Genomic DNA, 19685 nt, shown 5'->3' with positions numbered 1-19685 from the left:
TGCCCACTGATGCTGCGGTGAAACCGATGCCTAGTGCCATGTAGCAGGCCAGCACTTCCCTAAATGTGATTGACAAAACACTTATGTCATGATGTTGATGGGTATAACACACACTGGCTGCTGTGGTCGCTGCTTAGAAATGCTGGGTTAAATGGAGTTCCAGAAATGTCTTTACTGCAGGACTCTTTGGAATTTTTAACACGTGATGCATGTACACTGAATCCTCAGGAGGTGGTGATAGCATGAATATTTCCCAAACTTTTGGGTCATGGAAAGAATTTGTGACTTTGGAGACTGGAGCTTCAGGGAACATCCTTTAGGGAATGGTGCAAGAAAGAGTTAAGCACAATATGGAGGTTTTGTATACCCCAACTTTCTTCATGACCATAGTTGGGGCAATGGCATTTAGGGTAACTGTGTGATAACCTGAGTGACATACCTGGACCACTCAATTCTTTGCAGATTTTATTGTAAGATTCAAGTGCCAAGGAATAATTCAATAGACCTTTTTTCCCCGTTTAGTGTAGAACAGGGGGAACACAGACTTTGAAGCTAGGCAGACCTAGACTCAAATTCTTGTCCCACTGCTCACCATTGATTATGGACTGTAATAAGTTCTACAAAACACCTCCACAGCAACATCTAAATTAGTGTTTAACTGAATAACAGGGGACAATAGCCTAGACAAGTTGACATGTAAAACTGACCATCACAGTCCACCTTTTGTCAACTTGGCACCCATATACATCTCCTTAAATCATACTTAATCTCCAAGTGAAGACAACAAAGTCTCACTTCCACATGACATGACTGTCTTGTGTACAACCAAAACTATGCTAATCCATTCCCCAGAAGAGGATGCAGATCCTTGGGTAATGTTCACTGCTCTCCTTTGATATTCTGTAACTTAAATACAGTGATAAAAAAGTTAACTATTAGTAATACTTCTTAAAGGATAAGGAGAGAAGAGCTTGAGCAACGTATTTAACCTCTCTGAGGTCGTCTGTAAAATGGGTTTATAAGACCTAAGCAAGGTGACTTGCTCATTCATTCAGCAATCATTTGTATCAATCAATATAAACTATATAGCGTACAGTATTGAACTAGACACAATCTTTGCCCTTGACTAGCAGACAAGGCAGTGAGATGAGGTCTGTCAAGAGTTTGGTAGAGGGCCTATAACAGAGTAATGCTTAAGAAACCTTGGCTGACTTCCCCTTCCTCCTGGAATGGGGTAGGCACAGCTCTCAGAATAACCACAGTCATAGTCTGCATCTCTTCACTCCACCCAAAAGCACTATTAAAGCTGCAGTAGAAACAGCCCCAGGAACTTATTCCAGATCCACAGAAACCACCATGCCAGGGGATGTGGAGGAGATAGAGAATTTCCACATTTCTGTGGATGGGTGCGGCGCTTTGTGTTTAAGGAAAATACAGCACGTTGACTCAATGGTTCCTCTTAAGCCCCAGTGTCCATGGCAACCAGAAATTTCACAAGCTTTGATCAAAAAACAGAATCATCAATTCAAGTATGAAGAGACACTTAGCAAGTTAAAATCTAGATTTTTAAACTGCAACCATTGGATATGCACAACTGTCAATATCTGCCAAAGAATTGTCTTAAATAAATATGAAACATTCAAGAGCTTCACATAAGTTATATTACATTGGTCTATAATGTAGGTCACTGAAGAATCACAAAATTCACTTTTCTGGAAATGGTAACTGCTTAATCATTGCATTACCAGGAGGCAATTTACCCAGTCTCTTGGAAAATTGATTTTTCCCCTATCTTTTCATTTGTAGGCACAAAAGCATGAGTCAAATATTTGCCCCCTTAAAACTATTCACTTTCCACTGTTTTCTTTTTCTAAACCACAAAATATATTATGGACCTTCCAACCCTTCTGTGCATTTTCTCAGACATTTTCAACGTAAGAAAAACACATAAAGACAAAACAAATCTAGAGAGATGTATATTTATTTTCTTTAATCTATGAAATATAAACTGAAAAACAATTCACCAACCACATTTACCACGCCTCATGGTTAACAGAGCTGTGGGGAGTCAGGAAGACGAGCAAGACAAGACCTTCCAGGCACAGGTCATCTAGTGATAAGTAAGAGATGAATGAAGCGTAGAGAAACAATTTTTTTCAAAAGGAGGAAATCCACAAGCCTCCACATCACATATATAACTGTGACCATATGCAAAAACTCTGAGGTTTCCCAGAATTTTTCCTGGTATGCTTATTAGTAAAAATGACTCATAGGAGAGAGTCTTTCCTACCAAAAAAAATCACTTGTTCATTTAACGAATGTCTACCGTGTAGCAGGCACTGTGGTGGCAGCTGTGAAACTTACAGACACAGTCTCTACTGGTCCAGGAGCTTTCAGCCCAGTAGGGAACATGCAATCCCAGGGTGGTGCGGCAAGTGTCACGACAGAGGTAACCCAAGGGCTATGAGAGCACCAGGAGGGACAGCTAACCTAGCTCTGAGCCTCCTTGAGTGCAGACAGCCCCACACTGAGATCTGAAAAATAGAGTCAGCTAAGGGAAAGTAGTAAGAGTGCTGAGGAGAGGCCTCAGGTGAAAGGGAACAGCATGAGCAAAGGCTGGAACAAGAGAGATCACAGAGAGTTAAAAGTATTAAAGACAGTTCAGTTTAGCTGGAATTTGGGATCCTGTCTTTTTCTCTCACCAAGAAGGAGAGGATTATGGCTACAATCCTAAGCCTGGCACCAGCATTGGCTCACATCTCGTAGACGGTGGATTTGGGGAGACGGAGGGAGGACACAGTGGTGCTGACAGTAATGCTCTGAGCAGGCACGCCTGCACGGGGCCACTGGACCATGTTTATCATAGCCACGTAAAACTGCCCCAGTCTTAAAGAACATGTAGTAGCACTTCCAGATCGTCTGAGAGGAGTTACTGATAGGTCTGTGCCTGTTCAAACAATTCCAATTTTAAACACACTAGGTTGGCAAGATCAGACATTCAAGGGATGGGTGCTGAAAGTTGGATTAGGAGGAAAGAGCACTGTCTGTGGACTCATAAAAAGAGGGTCCTACAAATAGGTTCAGGGCCCCATGTATTGTCAGACCTGGCACCCAACCATTCATTCAAACATTGAGAGACTCTTCTATGCACCATAAACTGTGCTAGGGCCTAGTAATAGAAGGATAAGATACAGTCCTCACTCTCAGGGAACTCAGAATCTAAAGGAGGAAGCAAACAAATACGCAGATTATACTCCCTTGTAATAAATACAATACTAAAAAGAAGTACAGAAAGCCATGGGGCCCTAACCCAGGGAGGGGCAAAGGCAGGCTTTCTAGAGATGATGATGTCTGAGTGGGGCCCCAAAGGATGAGTAGCTGAACAAAGAAGCAGAGAAAGGTCATTCCCAGCAGATGCAAAGGTACAGAGTGGTGGCACATTCAGAGAGCAGCAAGAAGTTCAGCATGGCAAGTGTGCAGGATGAGGACGGGAATGGAAGGAAAAGGGGTTTCTGTAGAACCCAATGGCCAGAACACAAAGAGCTCTGCATGATATGTTAAAGAATTTGCATAAGGCAGGAGAGGAAGAGGAGTCCAGGACAACTCCATGCCTATGGTCTGGGTGACTGGAGGTATAGGGTCCCGTTAATGAGAACAGAAAAACAGATTGAATGGAGAGCCAAGAATAGTTGGGTCATATTGAGTGTAAGGTCCTATGGGAAATCTAAGTAAAATATTATGGAGATTTACATATATATATGTATATATGTAACTACTGGATACATATATATATATATATTTATACACACATACATACACACACACATATATGTGGAATTCTACAGGTCAGGACTGGAGAGAGAGATTTAGGAGCCACCCACACACAGGTGATCACTGAAGCCACGCTGGGGGTGAGGTTGCACAGAGGGAGTATGTATCGTAAGAAGAATAAAGGCCCAAGGACAGCTCAAGAAAACACTTAAATGGCAGATGGAGGAAAGGGAGCCTACCAAGGAGACCAAGAAGAAAGAAGTTCAGATATAGGCAAGTTTCAAGAACACCTCTTGAAGGGGGCGGAGGGCAAGAAGGCTGAAAGGGGGTGAGAAGAATGGAGGAGGGAGGAGGGAGGAGAGAAGGAGGGATTACCTTGGTCAATGGCGTTGAGAGGTCTAGTAGGATATGGACTGATCTTTCCCATTGGATACAACAATTTGGAGGTTGCAGGCGAATTTGGCAAGAGCAGGTTCAATGGGATGGTGAGCAGAAGCTGAATAGCAATGGTGATGAATTAATGTGAGGTGACACAGAGGAGCCACAATGAATACACACAGGTCTTTTAGGAAGCAAGACTGGGAAGAGGGAGAGACCGGTTGGTAGCTGGGGTGGAACTTTGGATCAAGGGACAGTTGAGGAGAGGGATGGTGGGAGGACTGAAAGAGAAATGTATTGAGCTCAGCTGCACATTGTAAAATTACATACAAATCACAGTTACTTATTATCAACATTGGCAGACCCAGCAGCAGCTCGGTTTGAATGTCACAATGGGGTACTGGCACCAGGGAAACTTTGTGATGACAGAAGTAGCAACCTGAGGAGAAAAGTAATCAGGGGAGTAAAGCTACGTGTTCTTTGTGTTACACCTTTCTCCCGTCTCTGATTTTCAGCTAATCTCTTTGCCATAGGACTTTGATATTGTCTATCTCCCCTAACCTGGACGCTCATCAACACCTGATAGACTTCACAAGCATTTCCTCTGCTGTGATTAGACCTAAAATTGACCCTCTTCAAGTGGTGGTGAAAGGCTCCAGCATTAACACTCTGAAATGACACAGAAATCATCAGAAACTAAAGATGTGCCAGGCTAAAAGTCTGAGAGTGAGGGAGAAAATTGGAAGACTGAGGGAAGGGATAGAGATGACAGGGAGGGGAGAGAGGAGAAGGGTAAGGAGAGGGGATAGGGAAGAGAAAATGGGGAGGTTACTTTAAACTAGAGGGAGAAGGATGGGTAAAGATGGAATAAAGGAGAGAGAAGGGAGAGGAAGGAGAGAAAGACGGGAGGGAGGAGAGATAAGAGAGGGAGAAATATGGGGGGGGCAAGAAGGATGGGGGTAAGAAGGATGGAGGGGGTTGAGAAGGATGGAGGGGAGTGAGAAGGATGGGGGGAAGAAGGATGGAGGGGGTAAGAAGGATGGAGGGGGGTGAAAAGGATAGAGGGGGATGAGAAGGATGGAGGACAGAGGAGAGAAGGAGAGTTCACTTCAAACTAGAGGAGAAAGATGGGTGAGGCTAGGCTAAGGGAGAGTAAGGGTAAGAGGGAAGGGAAGCAAGAGGGAGGGGATATGTCAGGTTAAACCACGGACCTGTCTGAATTAAACAATGTTTGTAAGAAAAGCAGTTTATTGTACTCAGATATTTCTCCTCATTTACTCTACGAACATCTACCGACCAGACCCTCTGGGCCGGGTCCTCTGCCTGCCCCAAACTGCTCCCAGCCAGAGGCAGCGGGAGCCTGTAAGCAGACATTCACAAGGAGGGTGGAAAGTGCAGGACAGCAGCAGGCATAAGACCCCAAGGGGACATCTCACCAATCCTTGGAGGACCATGCAAGCTCCCCTGAGGAGAAGCCAGCACTTTGGAAGGTGAGGGATAAGTAGGTGTTACCAGCCACGGAGGGGGAGTTCTGAGAGAATCGCTAGGCACCAGGGCAATTACAGACCCTCAGGGGTCAGGAATGCCTGCAGTGTAGATGACAGAAAGGACAGCCAACTGGGATGGAAAAGGAAATAGGAACCAGATGAAACAGGGTCCATGTGCCATGTTAAGGATCTGGGACTTATCTAAATCTAGAAGGGTCTTAAACATGGGAGTATCATAACCATCTTTATCTTTAAAAAAATCATTCTGCAAGAAAAAAGCCTGCAAATGTTGAACTCTGGTTAATGAGATGCATGCTTGAACTATTTAGGAGGAAGTATGCTGATGTCTGTGATTTCCTTTGAAATGCATGAAAAATAAAAAGATTGATGGATGACTAAGAGGGCTGGATGGTTGGCTAGAAGTCGGACCAAAAAAATACAGTAAAATGGTAATAATAAAATCTAAGTGGTGGGGATATGGGAGTTCACTGCAAAATTCTCTCAACTTTCCTTGTTTGAAATTTTTCATAATAAGGTACTGGGAAATTAGATCATTCTGGCAGCTTCTTGGATAAAGCTTTGGAAAGGGGCAAGAGAGCCAGTTAGAGGTTGTTGCAGAAATTAAAACAAGAGATGATCATGGCCTAGACAGTAGAGACTCAGGCATAAAAATATTTGAATTCAATAGATATGTAGAAAGTTAAACCAACAGTTTTGGTGGTGAAACAGATTTAGAGGGAAGGAAGAAGTGGTGATAAACAAGACCCCGTCTTACGTGCCCTAGTGACAAACCAATTATGAGTAGACACAAGGATGGTCATAGATTTTGGGGGGAGGAGAAGGACTCACAAGACCAGCTAAGAACTCTGAATCACTGATGGCCCCTCCAGCTGGCCTCTGATTTCAGCTTCTCACCAGGAGATTCCTGGCACTAGTTCTTTGCTATCTTAGCCTGTTCTTGAACTCAGTGAGCATCAGCACCTCGGGCCACCTGGTGTGTAGGGGAGAGAAGAATTCTTACTGCTCACCTTACGCTCTGTTCCCAAACCAGGGAGGCTGGGCTGCTCCCCCTCCCCTCAGAACCCTCTCAACACTGCCAGAGCTCTGCTCTTGGCAATTTAAGTGTTCTGTTTTGTTTTTTTAGAACCAAATTGTTTGGGAACAGCAGCTTCAAACAGCTTCATCCACAGCCAGCTTTGGTTTATCAGCTTTCAGTCAGAAAACTGATTTCTCCGGAAAACTCAATCTCAATAAGGCAGAAATGAGTTTTCTTCACAGGCTGCCAACTGCCTCTCTGGGGAGCAGATGTCAGCCAGCCTGATGGCTCTCTGGGAGGCAGCCTCCAGAATCCCTCCCTCCCTCTTTCCCCGGCACCTGCGCTGGCTGCAATTTTAGCTCATTTCCTACAGCCTTGTCCTAAAGACTGTTAGCAAATTCCTCCTCGTCCTTCTTCCCTCGATGTGAAGGACGGTTACCCAAAGACCTGTTTTCCATTTCAGTAATTACTTCCGCGCTTCATTTCTGCATTCTTGTCCCTGCCACGCCCACAGCCGTCTGAAACTTTGTTAAACCCAAACTCCCTTACCTCACCTAGCCTTAGAGCTTCTTGAGTATTTGCGAGGACTTGAACAGGACATGTACCTGCTCTTCCCCTGCTGAGTGGACACCTGTGGGAAGAGACCCGTGCTGCAGAAATGTCATTACCATTTGGTATCAGACTCTAAAAAGGAGACTCCTAACTCTGCTTAAGCCCGGGACATGGGAGGCTGGGCTGGTAACCATCACTGTTCCCAAAAAAGCTGATGCATGCCTCTCAACACAATCTGATTATGGCATTTGACTTTTATTTAATGCTTTTATTGTTTTGTTTTAATTTCCTATGTATCGATGAAACTTCAGTGACGTTGGCTACTTCTCCTTTGGAGAGCTTATTACAAGAAACAGGCAAAGAGATGGGCTCCTTCTCCATTGTTTTCATCATCTTTGGAACTCTTTCTTAAGAGTCCTGTCCAGTCTCCCAGCCTCTCCTTAGCTGAGAAGGACGCTCTTGTGAATATCACTCCTGAGAACACTGATATGCTGAGGGGAGCTGGTTCCCAGGTTGTGGAGGGACTTTTTTTGTTTATTTTGGCTTTGGTCATACATTTGAATTCTTGGGTCCCCAAGGCCTGGCTTTATCTTGGCATCTCTGTGAGGCTGGGTCTGCTCCCCATCAGGAAACTTAGCTCCAGAGGGCTGAGAGAGGTCACTGTTACTCGGACCACCAGGTGGTCCACCCCAGGTAACCGTGCTAATGAAGGGGCTGGCAGAAGCTGAGGAACAGGGCTGAGAGGCCTTCACAGAACAAAAGGATAAGAATGAAAACATTAAGACTTACTCTGTGCCAGGCACGATGCGAAGTCCTTTTCCTGAACTTTCTCTTTCATTTCTTTTTCCCAACAATCCCTTCGTAAGAGTTCTTTATATAGATAGGGAAACTGACATAGAGTTTAAGCCATTTTTTCAAGGTCATCCAGCCAGCAAGTAGCAGAACCCAGTGACTGACTAAGGAGCCAGGATCTTACCCACTTTGGGGCCTCTCTTTCTCTGAGAAAGCAAAACCCTCTTGGCTCCTCCCCCAGGAGGCCTCTACACTTGGGTAAGAGGGATGCTTTTAACTGGAGACACCTGGAGTTCTGCATGTGCACCTGGACCTAGGAGGAACTGAGTGTGTGATAAATGGGCAGCCTCTACAATCTCCTCAGCCTCACAATCTCTGCAGCTGGGAGGGAGCAGCTCCTGCTTTTAAAGTGAGTATGAAGAAAACGCTAGAAGGGGCAGCATCTTTCTTCTTTTCACCAGACGTACCTGTTTCTTTAAAAACACTTGAGGGCCATGTCTGTGCTTGAAACTGGTGCTCAGGAGAGAGAGCAGCCTTAGGTTTAGACACAAGGATAAGCTCGGGAGGTGGGGCTGGGGTCTCTAAACTCAGACTAGGCCGGAAGTTTTCGTCCATGGCCGGTTCCTGCAAGGCCTGGGGAAGCCAAGAGCTCCTGGGTGGATGAAGGCTGAGGGAGCCCTGTTAGCTAAGGGGTTAGGTGCTTGAGGCAGGGAGCTCTTCTGCCTTTTTTGTGGTCTCTCCACTCCCTCCCATTACCAGTACTACCCAGACCAGAGCTGGAAACAGCAGTCAACAAACACCAGGGGAAAAGCTAGTCTCATTCCCGTAACAGGTATCGGGTTTTGGATGTGGAAGGCTCTCACACCTGACTCATGCCCGGGCATGATCCCTGGTCTGAGATGCCAGCAGGGCCACTGGGTGCACAGCTGCCCCAGCTTGTGCTCAGGCTGGTTTGAAATGCATTGGGGCTGATGGAAGTAAATCACTGCCCTAGGGTGAAGGACGGGCTAGAAGGGACTTGGGAGGGGACCAGCTGCTTGGGGAGCTGTGGGCCCTTCATGGACCCCTCAGAGAAGCTGAAGTTAGGGTTGGCACTCGAGGGGGTAAGAATTGCGTTTGTCACACTATGCAGCCCCACCATGCCCTTTGCCCCGGGTAGAATCTGGTTACTGAGCATTTGTTCAGTCACTCAGCCAGCATTTGAGGGCTCACTGTGGACGAGGATCAAAGCTCTGAGTTCCCAGGCCATAAGTAGTTCAGTTGGAAAGGCTGCCTCCAAGTGGAGAAGGGCCAGGAAAAGCTCCCCCAGGGAAGGCCGGAACTGTTCTCCCCTTGAACTTCACCTTCGGGCTGGTTTCCTCCCCTCCCCAGGCTTCAGTTTCAGCATCTGCACAATTGTTGGGAGCAGGTATCAGACCCACAAGGTTTATGCCACGTGCCCTGACATTTTATGATGCTACCTCAAATGGAGGTCCTAGGAGTAGCCATGTAGGAGTGTCATGGTCACTTGAGGGAGCCTTTAAGTCCAGACTTGCTCTCTGCGATAGTGGAGGCAATGGAGTAGGGGGGTGTCTTCTCTGTCACATGAGCAGGTGGGTCTCCTCTCTGCAGTAGGCCATGGCATGGTGGTGGCAGCTCCTGCTAGGGCTGTGGACAGTCATGCCCATCTGGGCTGGGGACAAGCTGCTCAATGTCTGCATGAACACCCAGCACCACAAGCGAGAACCTGGCCCAGAAGACAAGCTCCACAAGGAGGTACAGAGGCCAGACCTGGGCTAGAGGTGGGAGGGGGGCTGCTTTGGCAGATCATGGAAGGGACACAAATGCCAAGGTGGTTTCTGAACCCCCGTCAACCCTGACTCATTTGGTTCCTTAGGTTGGAATTTGGGCACAGGCCACTGGAGGGGATTATGAACTTTTGAGACCATAATTGCCAAGTGATTCAAAGTTCCCATCTTGGAGCTGCCCTGCTACTCAGGGAGCAGGGGCAGATGGTGACCCCCAGAGGCCCATTGCTGGGTCAGCACAGATTCAAACAAACAAGGTCCTCCTTCTCTACCCTTCCTACCGACAGGCCCCGGGGAAACACATGGCTTAAGTGACCTCTCCCCAAGCTCCTAAAGGCAATTGACAGGGATAAGGAAGGAAGAGCAGAGCGGGCATGTACCTGTGTGCCCTTCTCAGCTACAGTGCCCTCCCACCCAGTGCAACCCCCCCTTCCCCTAGGTCTCATGAGGCTTCTCTGCTGCCTCTCAGGAGCTGAGATCCTGGAAGTCACATTTCTAGGGCACTGTGGCAGGGAGGTCAGTCAGCATGCAGTTGACAAGTTATACAGGGGGTTGCTAGCCTAAAGGCAACCCACTCCTCCAGGTGCTGTTGCAGGGGACATTTCTACCTTTGTGCCCTAGACACTCATCAACCTCCTGCCTCTTATCCCCGCCCCCCATGCCTTTGGCTTCTTCCTCCACCTTCAGTGCATCCCCTGGAAGGACAGTGCCTGCTGTACAGCCAACACCAGCTGGAAAGCCCACCTGAATGTGTCCTTGCTCTACAACTTCAGCTTGGTCCACTGTGGATTGATGATGCCGGGCTGTCAGAGGCACTTCATCCAGGCTGTCTGCTTCTACGAGTGCTCCCCAAACCTGGGGCCTTGGATCCAGCAGGTGGGAAGATGGGGCCAGGAAGGCAGGAGGCACACCCATGCAATGCCCTATTACTGAGAATCTGAGCTCCAGAACACTAGCAGGAATAAGAGATATGTCCTCCTGTGGATAAGAACAGAGTCAAAGGCCACTGTTGGGGAAAGGGATGGGGAGGAAGCCGCCTCCAACCCTGAAGGACATTGGGCGAGACTGGTTAGATGAGAACAAAGGGTGAGGGACTATTTGAATCCCATCTTCTGTATATAGAAACAGAAGCTGTGCAGCCCAAGGCAAACTATCCATCCTCTTAGCCTCATTGTTCTCAGTTGTAAAATAATACTTAGAGACTTCATAAGAGAATATGGTCAGATGGTACCTGGCACCAGTACCATTGTAGCTATTGATAGTCTTCAAATTGCTGCCTTTAGTGTTCTCATCTCTTGCTATGCCTGCACCCAGGTGGACCTGAGTGGGCAGGGAGAGAGAATTTTGGACGCACCACTGTGCCGGGAGGACTGTGAGCAGTGGTGGGAAGACTGCCGCACATCTTACACTTGCAAATCCAACTGGCATGGTGGCTGGGACTGGAGTGGAGGTGAGTGGCACTTGACAGGGCCCAGGGGGAAAGCAGGATCTGGGAGGCAACCCACCCAGGGGCAGGGGCAAGCCCACTGTGCTCCCTCAGGGCAAATGATGGGGATGGGAGGGTGGGACTAGTGGGAGGTAAGTTGTCCATGCCTAATCCCCCACAGGGAAGAACCGCTGCCCTGCGAGGGCCCGCTGCCACCCTTTCCCCCATTACTTCCCCACCCCGGCTGACCTGTGTGAGAGGATTTGGAGCAACTCCTTCAAGGCGAGTCCTGAGCACAGGAACAGTGGTCGGTGTCTGCAGAAGTGGTTCGAGCCTGCCCAGGGCAACCCCAATGAGGCTGTGGCCCGTCTCTTTGCCAGCCCTGCCTGGTCCTGGGAATTCTCTCACACTCTCATGGCCTTCTCTCTCTTCCTGTCGTGTCTTTCCTGAGGGCCTCATCTCCTCCCACTCACAGCCCTGCTCTCCCCCAGCAATGCTGGCCATGGCAGCCTCCTTCCTTGGGCCCTTCTTTAAGTGACTCAGCCCAGGGTGGGGGTGGTGGGACATTAAGGCTGCAGGAGCTGGTGCCTGAGCCTCACACATTTGGTCCTAGGCCCCCTCCACTGCTCTGCTCTGACTTTCCCTCCCTGGAAGGCAGCTCAGGGCTAGCAGGGCCAAGGTGATCTGCCCCCTCTGCCTTTAAGGATGGTGGGGCTCTGAAGTGGGACTCTAGGCCCTTCTCATCTGGTGCACACCCACCCCTATCCCTGGCAGACCTGATGGTGACAGCCCTAGCCTCCTGTCCCATGATGGTCCCTCCAATAAAACAGTTGACCTTTCTTTTCTGTCCTTGTCTGAACTGTTTCTTGTCTGTCCTGTCCTTCTGTGTCTGACCCACTCTGTCCTTGCTCTATGGTCAAGGAGTCAAGCTGCACAAAGAAGGAGCCAATTTGCCTGCTGTACTGAAGTCTCGGAGTTGGCTGTTACTTAATAATGGTTAACTTTTTAACACATGCCAGGCCCTCTTGTTACATCCTCACAACACCCGGTGGGAGTCCTTTCAACACCCCCTTTTTATTTCAATAAGCGATACACCATGCAAAAGACCCAAAGCCAGGATGAGGGTGGGGCCACCCAGACCATCCGCTCTATTTTGGACACCAAGACTGAAGCAGCTGCTTCAACTGCTTTCGACTTCCCTCTTCCTCTTAATCCCAGAATCATAACACACTGGTCTGGAATTTTGGAAGCCAGAGTTCTAATCCACTTTACCACTTTCTGTATGACTTTTGGCAAGTGCTTCGACCTTCATTAAAGACTGTCTTGGTTTCCCTCTTTGCTGAGTGGAATGAGATAGTTGGACCAGATGATTTTGACTTATAAAAAGGAAAAGGAAAAAGCCAGTGCCATCATTTGTTGGGGTACAGTCTATGCTTCTCAGGCAGTGCCATGTCCCAAAGAGTAAGACAGAAGAGCTGGTACCGAATCAGAGAAGGGGGCGCCAAGGTGGTCTTCACATTCCTTCTGTAAGTGGACTGGCAGCCACAATGCCCCCTTAGAACCTTCCAGAAGCCCAGCAGCTTCCCATCATCGATGGTGCCTTCCCCAAGTTTTCTTTGACAAAGAGAGGCTTCTAATACGCCTGCACTTGAGTCGGTTGGCTTTTCTAACGAGTGCTCACTCTCACCAGAAACCAGCAAGCCCGGCTCCTCAGTTAACTCCACCCCCATTCCTCCCACGCTTACCTTGAAAGTGCGCATGCGCTGAGCAAACCCTGTTCCTGGTGGGGTGCTCCAGTTCTACAACCAATGAAGAGAGGCCTTTCAACGACGTGCTTGGAGTCTGGAGCAGGAGACGACAGCAGCAGTGATGACAAAGCACTTCACTGGAGGACTGTGAAAACAGGGGTCTGGGCTGGGGCGGGGTCCTGGGAAGACCTCCCAAAAGGGGTGAGGCTTGAGTCCCCCGTGAAGGAGGATCACTTCACTGAGAAGAGAAAGGAAATCCTAGACAAAACCAGCTGGGTTCCCAAGGCATGAACTGTATGAAGGGGGGCCTTTAATTGTTTTTAAATTAATAAATTGTGGCTGCAAAAATACATAAGTAAAATTTCTTAAGAATTGAGGACTGAATGAAGTGTCTGAGGGTATGTGCTTGGTAACAAGGCTGAGTTTAGTGACTTTTAGTATTTTTATGTGTAAGTATAAAAAATAGTCAAAGTAGGTTTAGAATTGGGATGGACAAAACAAGACCAGTTCTGGGAGCCCTAAAAACTATGAGTATTTATTGATCACTTATTCTGTGCCTAGGGGCTCTGCCAAGCTCCTGACATGTGTGCGCCAGCTCATTTAATCCTCACGAAAGCCTTGAGAGCCACTCTTGCTATCTTCATTTTTCAAATTAGAACAGAAGCCTGTGCAGGTTTGCAACCAGGTAGATCTGACTCCACAGCCCCAGCTGATGAGGCTCACACAAAGTATCTTGGTAAGTTGTTGAGTGGAGCTGGAGTGGATATGGGGAGCGCAGGGGGAGGAGGCTGGCTCCCAGGAGGTCATAGTCAAGAAATAGAGTCTGATCTCTCTCCCTACATGTGGCTGGAGGAGTGATGGGTTTCAAGTAGTGGAGTGGAACTGTCAGATTTGCAGTTAGGTTGTTTTAATCACAGTGATCCATGCACATGGCTAAAACACGCAGGTCAGAGGATCTCTAATACAGGGCAACAGAGCCCCAGCCAGCCAGCCCCTTGGCCCATGGGCCACTGCCTGGAGGCACCACTTCTAACATTTCTGGATTTAGCTAGGAAAAAGTTACAAAAGGTGGCTTGTCTTTTCTACTACACACAGGCTATTTTTTTGCACTCTGTTCTGTTAGTTTTTCAACTTAATCTTCCAATCTTTTTAATTTGGCAAACCACTTTTAATTTCCAGGAGACTTTTTTTTTTAATTCCCTTGTTCTTCACAGCCTGCTGTTTTTGGTTTTATGGATGTAATATCTTCTCAAATCTCGCTGAAGATCTAATTAGAATTTTTTTTAGAGCTTGTTTCTCATCTCTGATGTATCTCCTTCAAGGCCAATCCGGTCTGTTTATTTTGATCTTCCCTCTGTGCTGTTGTTTTTTTCTGTGTCTGGTGACCTTGGCTGTGTGTCCATATTTAAGAACGAGGGGCTGGGTTCATTTTTCTAGCTAGCTGGAATGAGTGTCCTCCATGGTTGTATATGTGGGTCTTCTTTCTCCTGACTAACAAAGCTGATGAGGAGTTCTGGGTACATGGGGAGGACTGTTAACTGGAAGATTTTGCTTCAGAATGTGGAAATAAATGAAGACCAACCAAATGAGAACAAGCAAAGGCTATTCAGAGCTTGCTAGAGCAAGGCAGTCAGCCACCATCATTTGCATTTTGGCAGAGACTCAAAGGCAGGCAGAGTAGGGAGAAAGCCTTAGAGGAGACAAAAGGGAAGACTTCCGGGATGCCCTGACTGAGGCTGTCGGCCTGGGGAAGCTGTAGATAGGATAATAACTAGAAGATGGGGCATCCTTTGTGATTGGTTAGAGGAGCATATTTGGCTCTCTCTGGTCGATCCTCAGTTGGAAGCAGGGATAAAAATTAGGGAAACTGTCAGTTTTTAATCAAGTCCTGGCTGTTTGGGGCTGATTGTTAGAGGGACTCTTGCTTGGCTTCCTGGGCTGGTTGCTAGAGATAGGGTCTAACTTCCCATAAGTCTGACTTATAGATAGTAGTCTGGCTTTCCAGGCTGATTACTGCAGATAATGGGTTAGAATTCTATTTTGATACACATCTGGACATTGTCCACTTGTGTATGCAGTCTCTCGAGACTGAGTTGGCAGGAGCTACACTGGAGTGCAGACCCCTCAGATGCTGGAATAAGATGTTTCTCTCTGGGGTGCCAGCATCATATGCTTCATCATACATGAAACTTCAGCACTATCCAGAATTTGAGTTTTTAGAGAAGATCCCTTCCACGTTCCCCCTACCTCTGGGGTTAAAGTTGGTTTGTTTGAGCTCTAGATTTGGGCAGAGGACGTGGGGGAAAGCACGTGTAGAGTTTCTCTCTCCGCCCCCTAGGCCTGCCGACTGTGAGCCCAGAGCCTCTTGGAGGTTCTGCCTGGAAGATCAGTGCCTTCTTCCCCAGCAGCTGCCTCCTCCCCTTCCTCTGGCCACCCCTGTTCCCTTTGGTGTGCTTTCCTATGCTTTCCATCTTCTAAATATTTGTTGCAATCTGTTGTTCACTGGCGGTTTTCTTCACTCTCTTAGTAAAGAGACACTTAGAAATAAACAATCATTTTAGTGGGATCCCAGTTATTCATTCCACCTTTTGTAACCAGCAGCTGCAGACGTTTAAAAAGATCTCGTTGTTGTGTAAAGAGTAGGTTAAAAAGGGCCAAACTGAAGACAAGAGGCTGAGGACAATGTGTAGGATGAATTTGCAGAACTGGAATGAAGTAAGAAATGCAGGTGCTAGGAACCTAATTGTGAATAACGCTCTAGGAGGTGTGAAGTTAGGCTCCAGGAGAGACAGTGGATCAGAAACAGGCAGATTCAGGAACTATTAGGAAAATAGAACCTAAAGAAATTTGGACCATACTTTTGTATGCAGTGCCACAAAACAGGTATAAGATGAAATGTGGGAGAGAGAGAACTATCACAAAGTTGACAACAGCCTTGGACGACTCAGCTCTGATGCTCCCATCTCTAAGAGGTACTTTCCATAGCCCAGATTGTACCAGCTCTTGAGTGGAAGGAGAGACAGTGGAGGGCATTCCTTCTGCTGGATGCAACCCAGTCGATTTTCCACTATGGGAACATCAAACCCTATTCAAGTACTTCCTCAGAGAATGCTGGGAAGCCCTGGGTAGCAGGTGAAAAGCAAAAACATGCATGCTTCCCTTGCTTTAAGGTTCCTTTCTGAGACCCCTTACCCAAGTGCAGAAGTCACTGCAGCCTGACATTCATGCACTGAGATCTTGTTCCAAGACCACCTCTGCTGCCTGAAAAAGGAGTGCTGAGCATCCCTCCCATTCTTCCTCCACTAGGTCCCTGCCCTTTTCTTCCCCCACCCCATTTCTGCTGATCCCCTCCTTCCTTAGGTACTTTCCACTGCCCCATTGCTTTTGCTGTTGGGGAACCCAGATTTGGAGATTATTCTGGTGTCCAAGGCTGGTGTCTTTCACATTGAATCATATTCCCCAGCTCCAGCCTTTGAGACAGTTCGAGTGTCCAGTCTCTTCTTGCATTTCAAGGGGGCAGTATTCCTGCCAACAAAACCAATCACCCATTTTTTCATTTTCCATCCTTCCCTCAGTTCTGCTCACATCCATCCTCAGATTTGTGCTCCTGCAGAATCAGAAACCACATTTCATAGTGTTTTTGCCACAACTGAACCAAATAGAAAAATCTGGAGGAAGAGAGAGGACTTCCCAGGGAGGAAGGGCTGTTGATAGGGTTAGAGGTGCTGGTGGGATGTCAGCATGGAAATGCCCATCAAATGGTTGACTTGAGGTGCATGAGAAAGGTCAGCGCTAGAGCTAAGAGTTTTGGGATCACTTTCCTGGAAGTGTTATTTGGCGATGTGGAAATAGAGGAGTTTTCTAGGAAAAATGTAGAGAGGAAAATGCAAAGCTTGTAGAGAGTCTCTAACTTATCTGTACTTGGGAGGTGACAGGGGAAATGGAGCTAGTGAAGAGACAGGGGAGCAGAAGCTAGGGGCAGAAGAGAAATGAAAAGAACTGCATCTCAGAGGGACATTGTCAAATTCTGCGTTGCCATCCATATATTCATTCATAAATATTGAGTTATTACTCTGTGCTAGACACTGTGCTGGTCCTGGGGACTGAAGGACTGGATATGCAAATGAACAATGACTAGACTGTGTATAAAAATAGGACTCTTCCCCATAACGTGTAACAACCAGCCCAGGAAGCCAGCCTACTATCTGCAGTAACCAGTCCAAAAAGTCAAACTACTGTCTATAACAATCAGTCCAGGAAGCCAAATAATAACCCCTATAACAATCAGCCCCAAATGGCCGGGACTTCATTAGTTACTGACAGCTTCTCTAGTTTTGGCCCCTGTTTCCAACTTAGGACCACTGGAGAAAGTCAAATATGCACCCCTAACCAACCTCACACAATGCCTCATTTCTAGTTAGCCTATCTACAGCATCCCCATGCTGACAGCCTCCAATCAGGCCATTCCTAAAGCCTTCCCTTTTCCCCACTCTTCTGCCTGCCTTTGAGTCTCTGCCAAAATTCAAGTAATGGTGACTGACTCCCTTGCAAGCTCTGAATAAACAGCCTTTTCTCGTTCTCATTTGGTTGGTCTTCATTTATTTCCACAGATATAATGAGTGAGGCAAGCATGCATCCTGTCCTTGGGGAACTTATATAGTAATGAGGGATATAATAAAAATATGTGTAAACCATAAGAGTTCAAATGACTATAAATGAGACCATTGTTAGGAAGGAAACATACAAGAGACGCAGAGAGGGTTGGGGGAGGTGGCTGATTTAGATGAGATCGATGCTTTAATGGCGTAGGTGGCTTGAGAGAACAGTTTGAGGATTGGGGAGCATGTCTGCAGGATAAATGGAAAGTGCTAATAGAGGTAAAATGAAAAGAGGGCAGAGGAGCTGAGAGGATGAGTTCAAGGAGCGTGGGTGATCTAGGGTATAAACACAAACGTTGACCTTGGCAAGGAGGCAGGATACTTTTTCCATTGAGAGAAGAGGAAAAGAGAGAAAACTTGAAAAAGCGATTTCAGAGTTAAAATGCTTAAAATATAAACCATTGACTCAATTAACATTAGGGCTTTGCCCACCTGCCGGGAGTTTAGAAGCTCACACCACTGGGCTAGCGGGAGCATTCTGGCCAAAGTGTGGAGCCTAGGCAGCTGCTCCTCACATCCAGCTTTCCAAATTCACAGCCCAGGCAGCTTGTCTATCCTTAGCCATGTGGTTAGTGTAAATTTCCAGAGCATCAAAATCCAACCAAGGGTGAGGTTCAAAAAACTGAGACAGGATTATTTTCAGAGTCAGGATATTTTATGAATAGAGAGGCTAAGTTGACACCAGCTATGAAAAAGCAAAAAATTTAAATTCATTCCAGCCTTTTCTGAGCCCTTCATCTGTCTGCAGAGACAGGGGCTGTGGCTCCCAATGCCAGAACAGCCGCAGATTGTGAAGCTGCTGGGCTCAGGTCCTCTGACTCGTGCTTGGCAGAGGAAGAACGTAGAGCTTACCAGGCTCTGACACTTCAGTTCAAAGGTGAGCTTTGGAAGGAAGGAGCAATTTTCCCTGGGGTGGATCCTGGCACCTTAGCAGAGCTCCAAGAAGCCAGATCATAAATGGGAACAAAGAGAGGCAGCAAGTAGGGGCCCATTTCTTACCAATGACTAAGTTTAGAGTTTATCTTCTGTGGACATAAGTCAAATGTGGGTTTTTTCCTCCATGAGCACCAAAATTGCCACAGCAAGACAATAAATAATATATATTGCTATGTTTTCATTATTAAGTATGAGGTATAACATCACCCAGTTCTTCAGCCATTTCCTAGCCTTTGTCCCTCCAGGGAGGGTCAGAGGTGGGGTAGAAATATTTGTCTTGCACATAACCTAATAATTTTTAAAAAATAACTGAAAAATTAATGGCATGAAAAGTAATGAGTAAGTTGGAAATTTGGGTGAATATTTTCATAATTTTGATGAGAAGAACATTCTTAAGCCAGTAGCCATAAAGTAAAAGACTAGTAGATTTACTAATATTTTTTAAAGGCAAGATAGAAAGGAAAAGGAAAGGGATTTTTTTAAATCCTGTAAACAAAGTTAAAAGACAAATGAAAAATAGGGAGAAATATCTACAACACATACATAATAAGTGGACAGAGAAGGGGAGGAGACCAAGTTGGGGAAGTCTGACGCCCAAGAAGGATTTACAGATATTTGTTAAACAAAGACAATGACAGAAAGTGGATGGTTGATTCAGAGTGTGTTCAGGGAAATGATCTAGTTATCTTCCGAAGATTCCATGAGATGAGTTTCTTCCCTGTTATACAGAGGAAGGAAACCGAGGCAGAAGGGTATAGTAATGTCACCAACGCAAGGATGCAAAGTGCAACCGAAAGAGGAGAGGGGACCTCTAGGTGGAAAAGACCCTGCAACCGAGAGAGCAGGAAAAACCTCTCTGGAAAAGACCCCGCAGAGACGCCCCCCAGACACTGTCATTTATGGGGGCGGGGAGGCAGAGCAGCGTGCATTGACCTATGACGTCATTGGGACGTTACGTAGCGTAACATCACCTGGACGCAGCCCCATTTCCCCTCCAGGACAGGTCCTCCGGCGGTCTGGCACGGTCTGAATCAAGCCTCTCATTGGCTACTCGTTCCGTCAATCCGTCTCATTCTTCCCGTCTTCCGCCCCGCCTTCCTGAGCCTGCATCTGA

General features: G+C 46.9%; 2 protein-coding genes and 1 long non-coding RNA gene across 6 annotated transcripts in view; 2 read left to right on the top strand and 1 right to left on the bottom strand.

Moving 5' to 3' along the window:
• The window catches only part of LOC106783437 (uncharacterized), a 46549-nt gene extending 26875 nt beyond the window's left edge, over window positions 1-19674 (bottom strand). Inside the window, exons 1-5 of one of the 4 annotated variants that reach the window (XR_011440648.1) lie at window positions 19543-19674; window positions 12975-13122; window positions 11479-11563; window positions 10548-10781; window positions 7464-9403 (exon numbers count right to left, since the gene is read on the bottom strand). This is a non-coding gene — a long non-coding RNA (uncharacterized lncRNA). Of the gene's footprint in view, window positions 1-7463; window positions 9404-9441; window positions 9664-10547; window positions 10782-11478; window positions 11564-12974; window positions 13123-19542 lie in introns of those variants that run through there. The other 3 variants (XR_011440649.1, XR_001381214.3, XR_011440650.1) reach the window with 3 other exon arrangements.
• The window catches only part of HNRNPM (heterogeneous nuclear ribonucleoprotein M), a 357001-nt gene that overhangs the window by 263599 nt on the left and 73717 nt on the right, over window positions 1-19685 (top strand). The window lies entirely within an intron of this gene.
• On the top strand, window positions 8258-12069 carry IZUMO1R (IZUMO1 receptor, JUNO). Its single transcript, XM_070273197.1, has 5 exons — window positions 8258-8425; window positions 9628-9771; window positions 10491-10679; window positions 11118-11253; window positions 11411-12069. The coding sequence occupies exons 2-5, from the start codon at window positions 9634-9636 to the stop codon at window positions 11677-11679; spliced, it is 732 nt and encodes a 243-aa protein (XP_070129298.1). The 5' UTR covers window positions 8258-8425; window positions 9628-9633; the 3' UTR covers window positions 11680-12069.

The sequence above is a fragment of the Equus caballus genome, chromosome 7, assembly GCF_041296265.1.
Source record: "Equus caballus isolate H_3958 breed thoroughbred chromosome 7, TB-T2T, whole genome shotgun sequence".
Classification (NCBI taxonomy): Eukaryota; Metazoa; Chordata; class Mammalia; order Perissodactyla; family Equidae; genus Equus; species Equus caballus.
This window is presented reverse-complemented; position numbering and strand designations above follow the sequence as displayed.

Excerpts from the sequence above, each read along its gene's own strand:
- IZUMO1R (XM_070273197.1), top strand. The coding sequence starts at position 9,634 with ATGGCATGGTGGTGGCAGCTCCTGCTAGGGCTGTGGACAGTCATGCCC. Across the intron at positions 9,772-10,490 it reads AAGACAAGCTCCACAAGGAG|TGCATCCCCTGGAAGGACAG; the intron begins GTACAGAGGCCA and ends CTCCACCTTCAG. Across the intron at positions 10,680-11,117 it reads TGGGGCCTTGGATCCAGCAG|GTGGACCTGAGTGGGCAGGG; the intron begins GTGGGAAGATGG and ends GCCTGCACCCAG.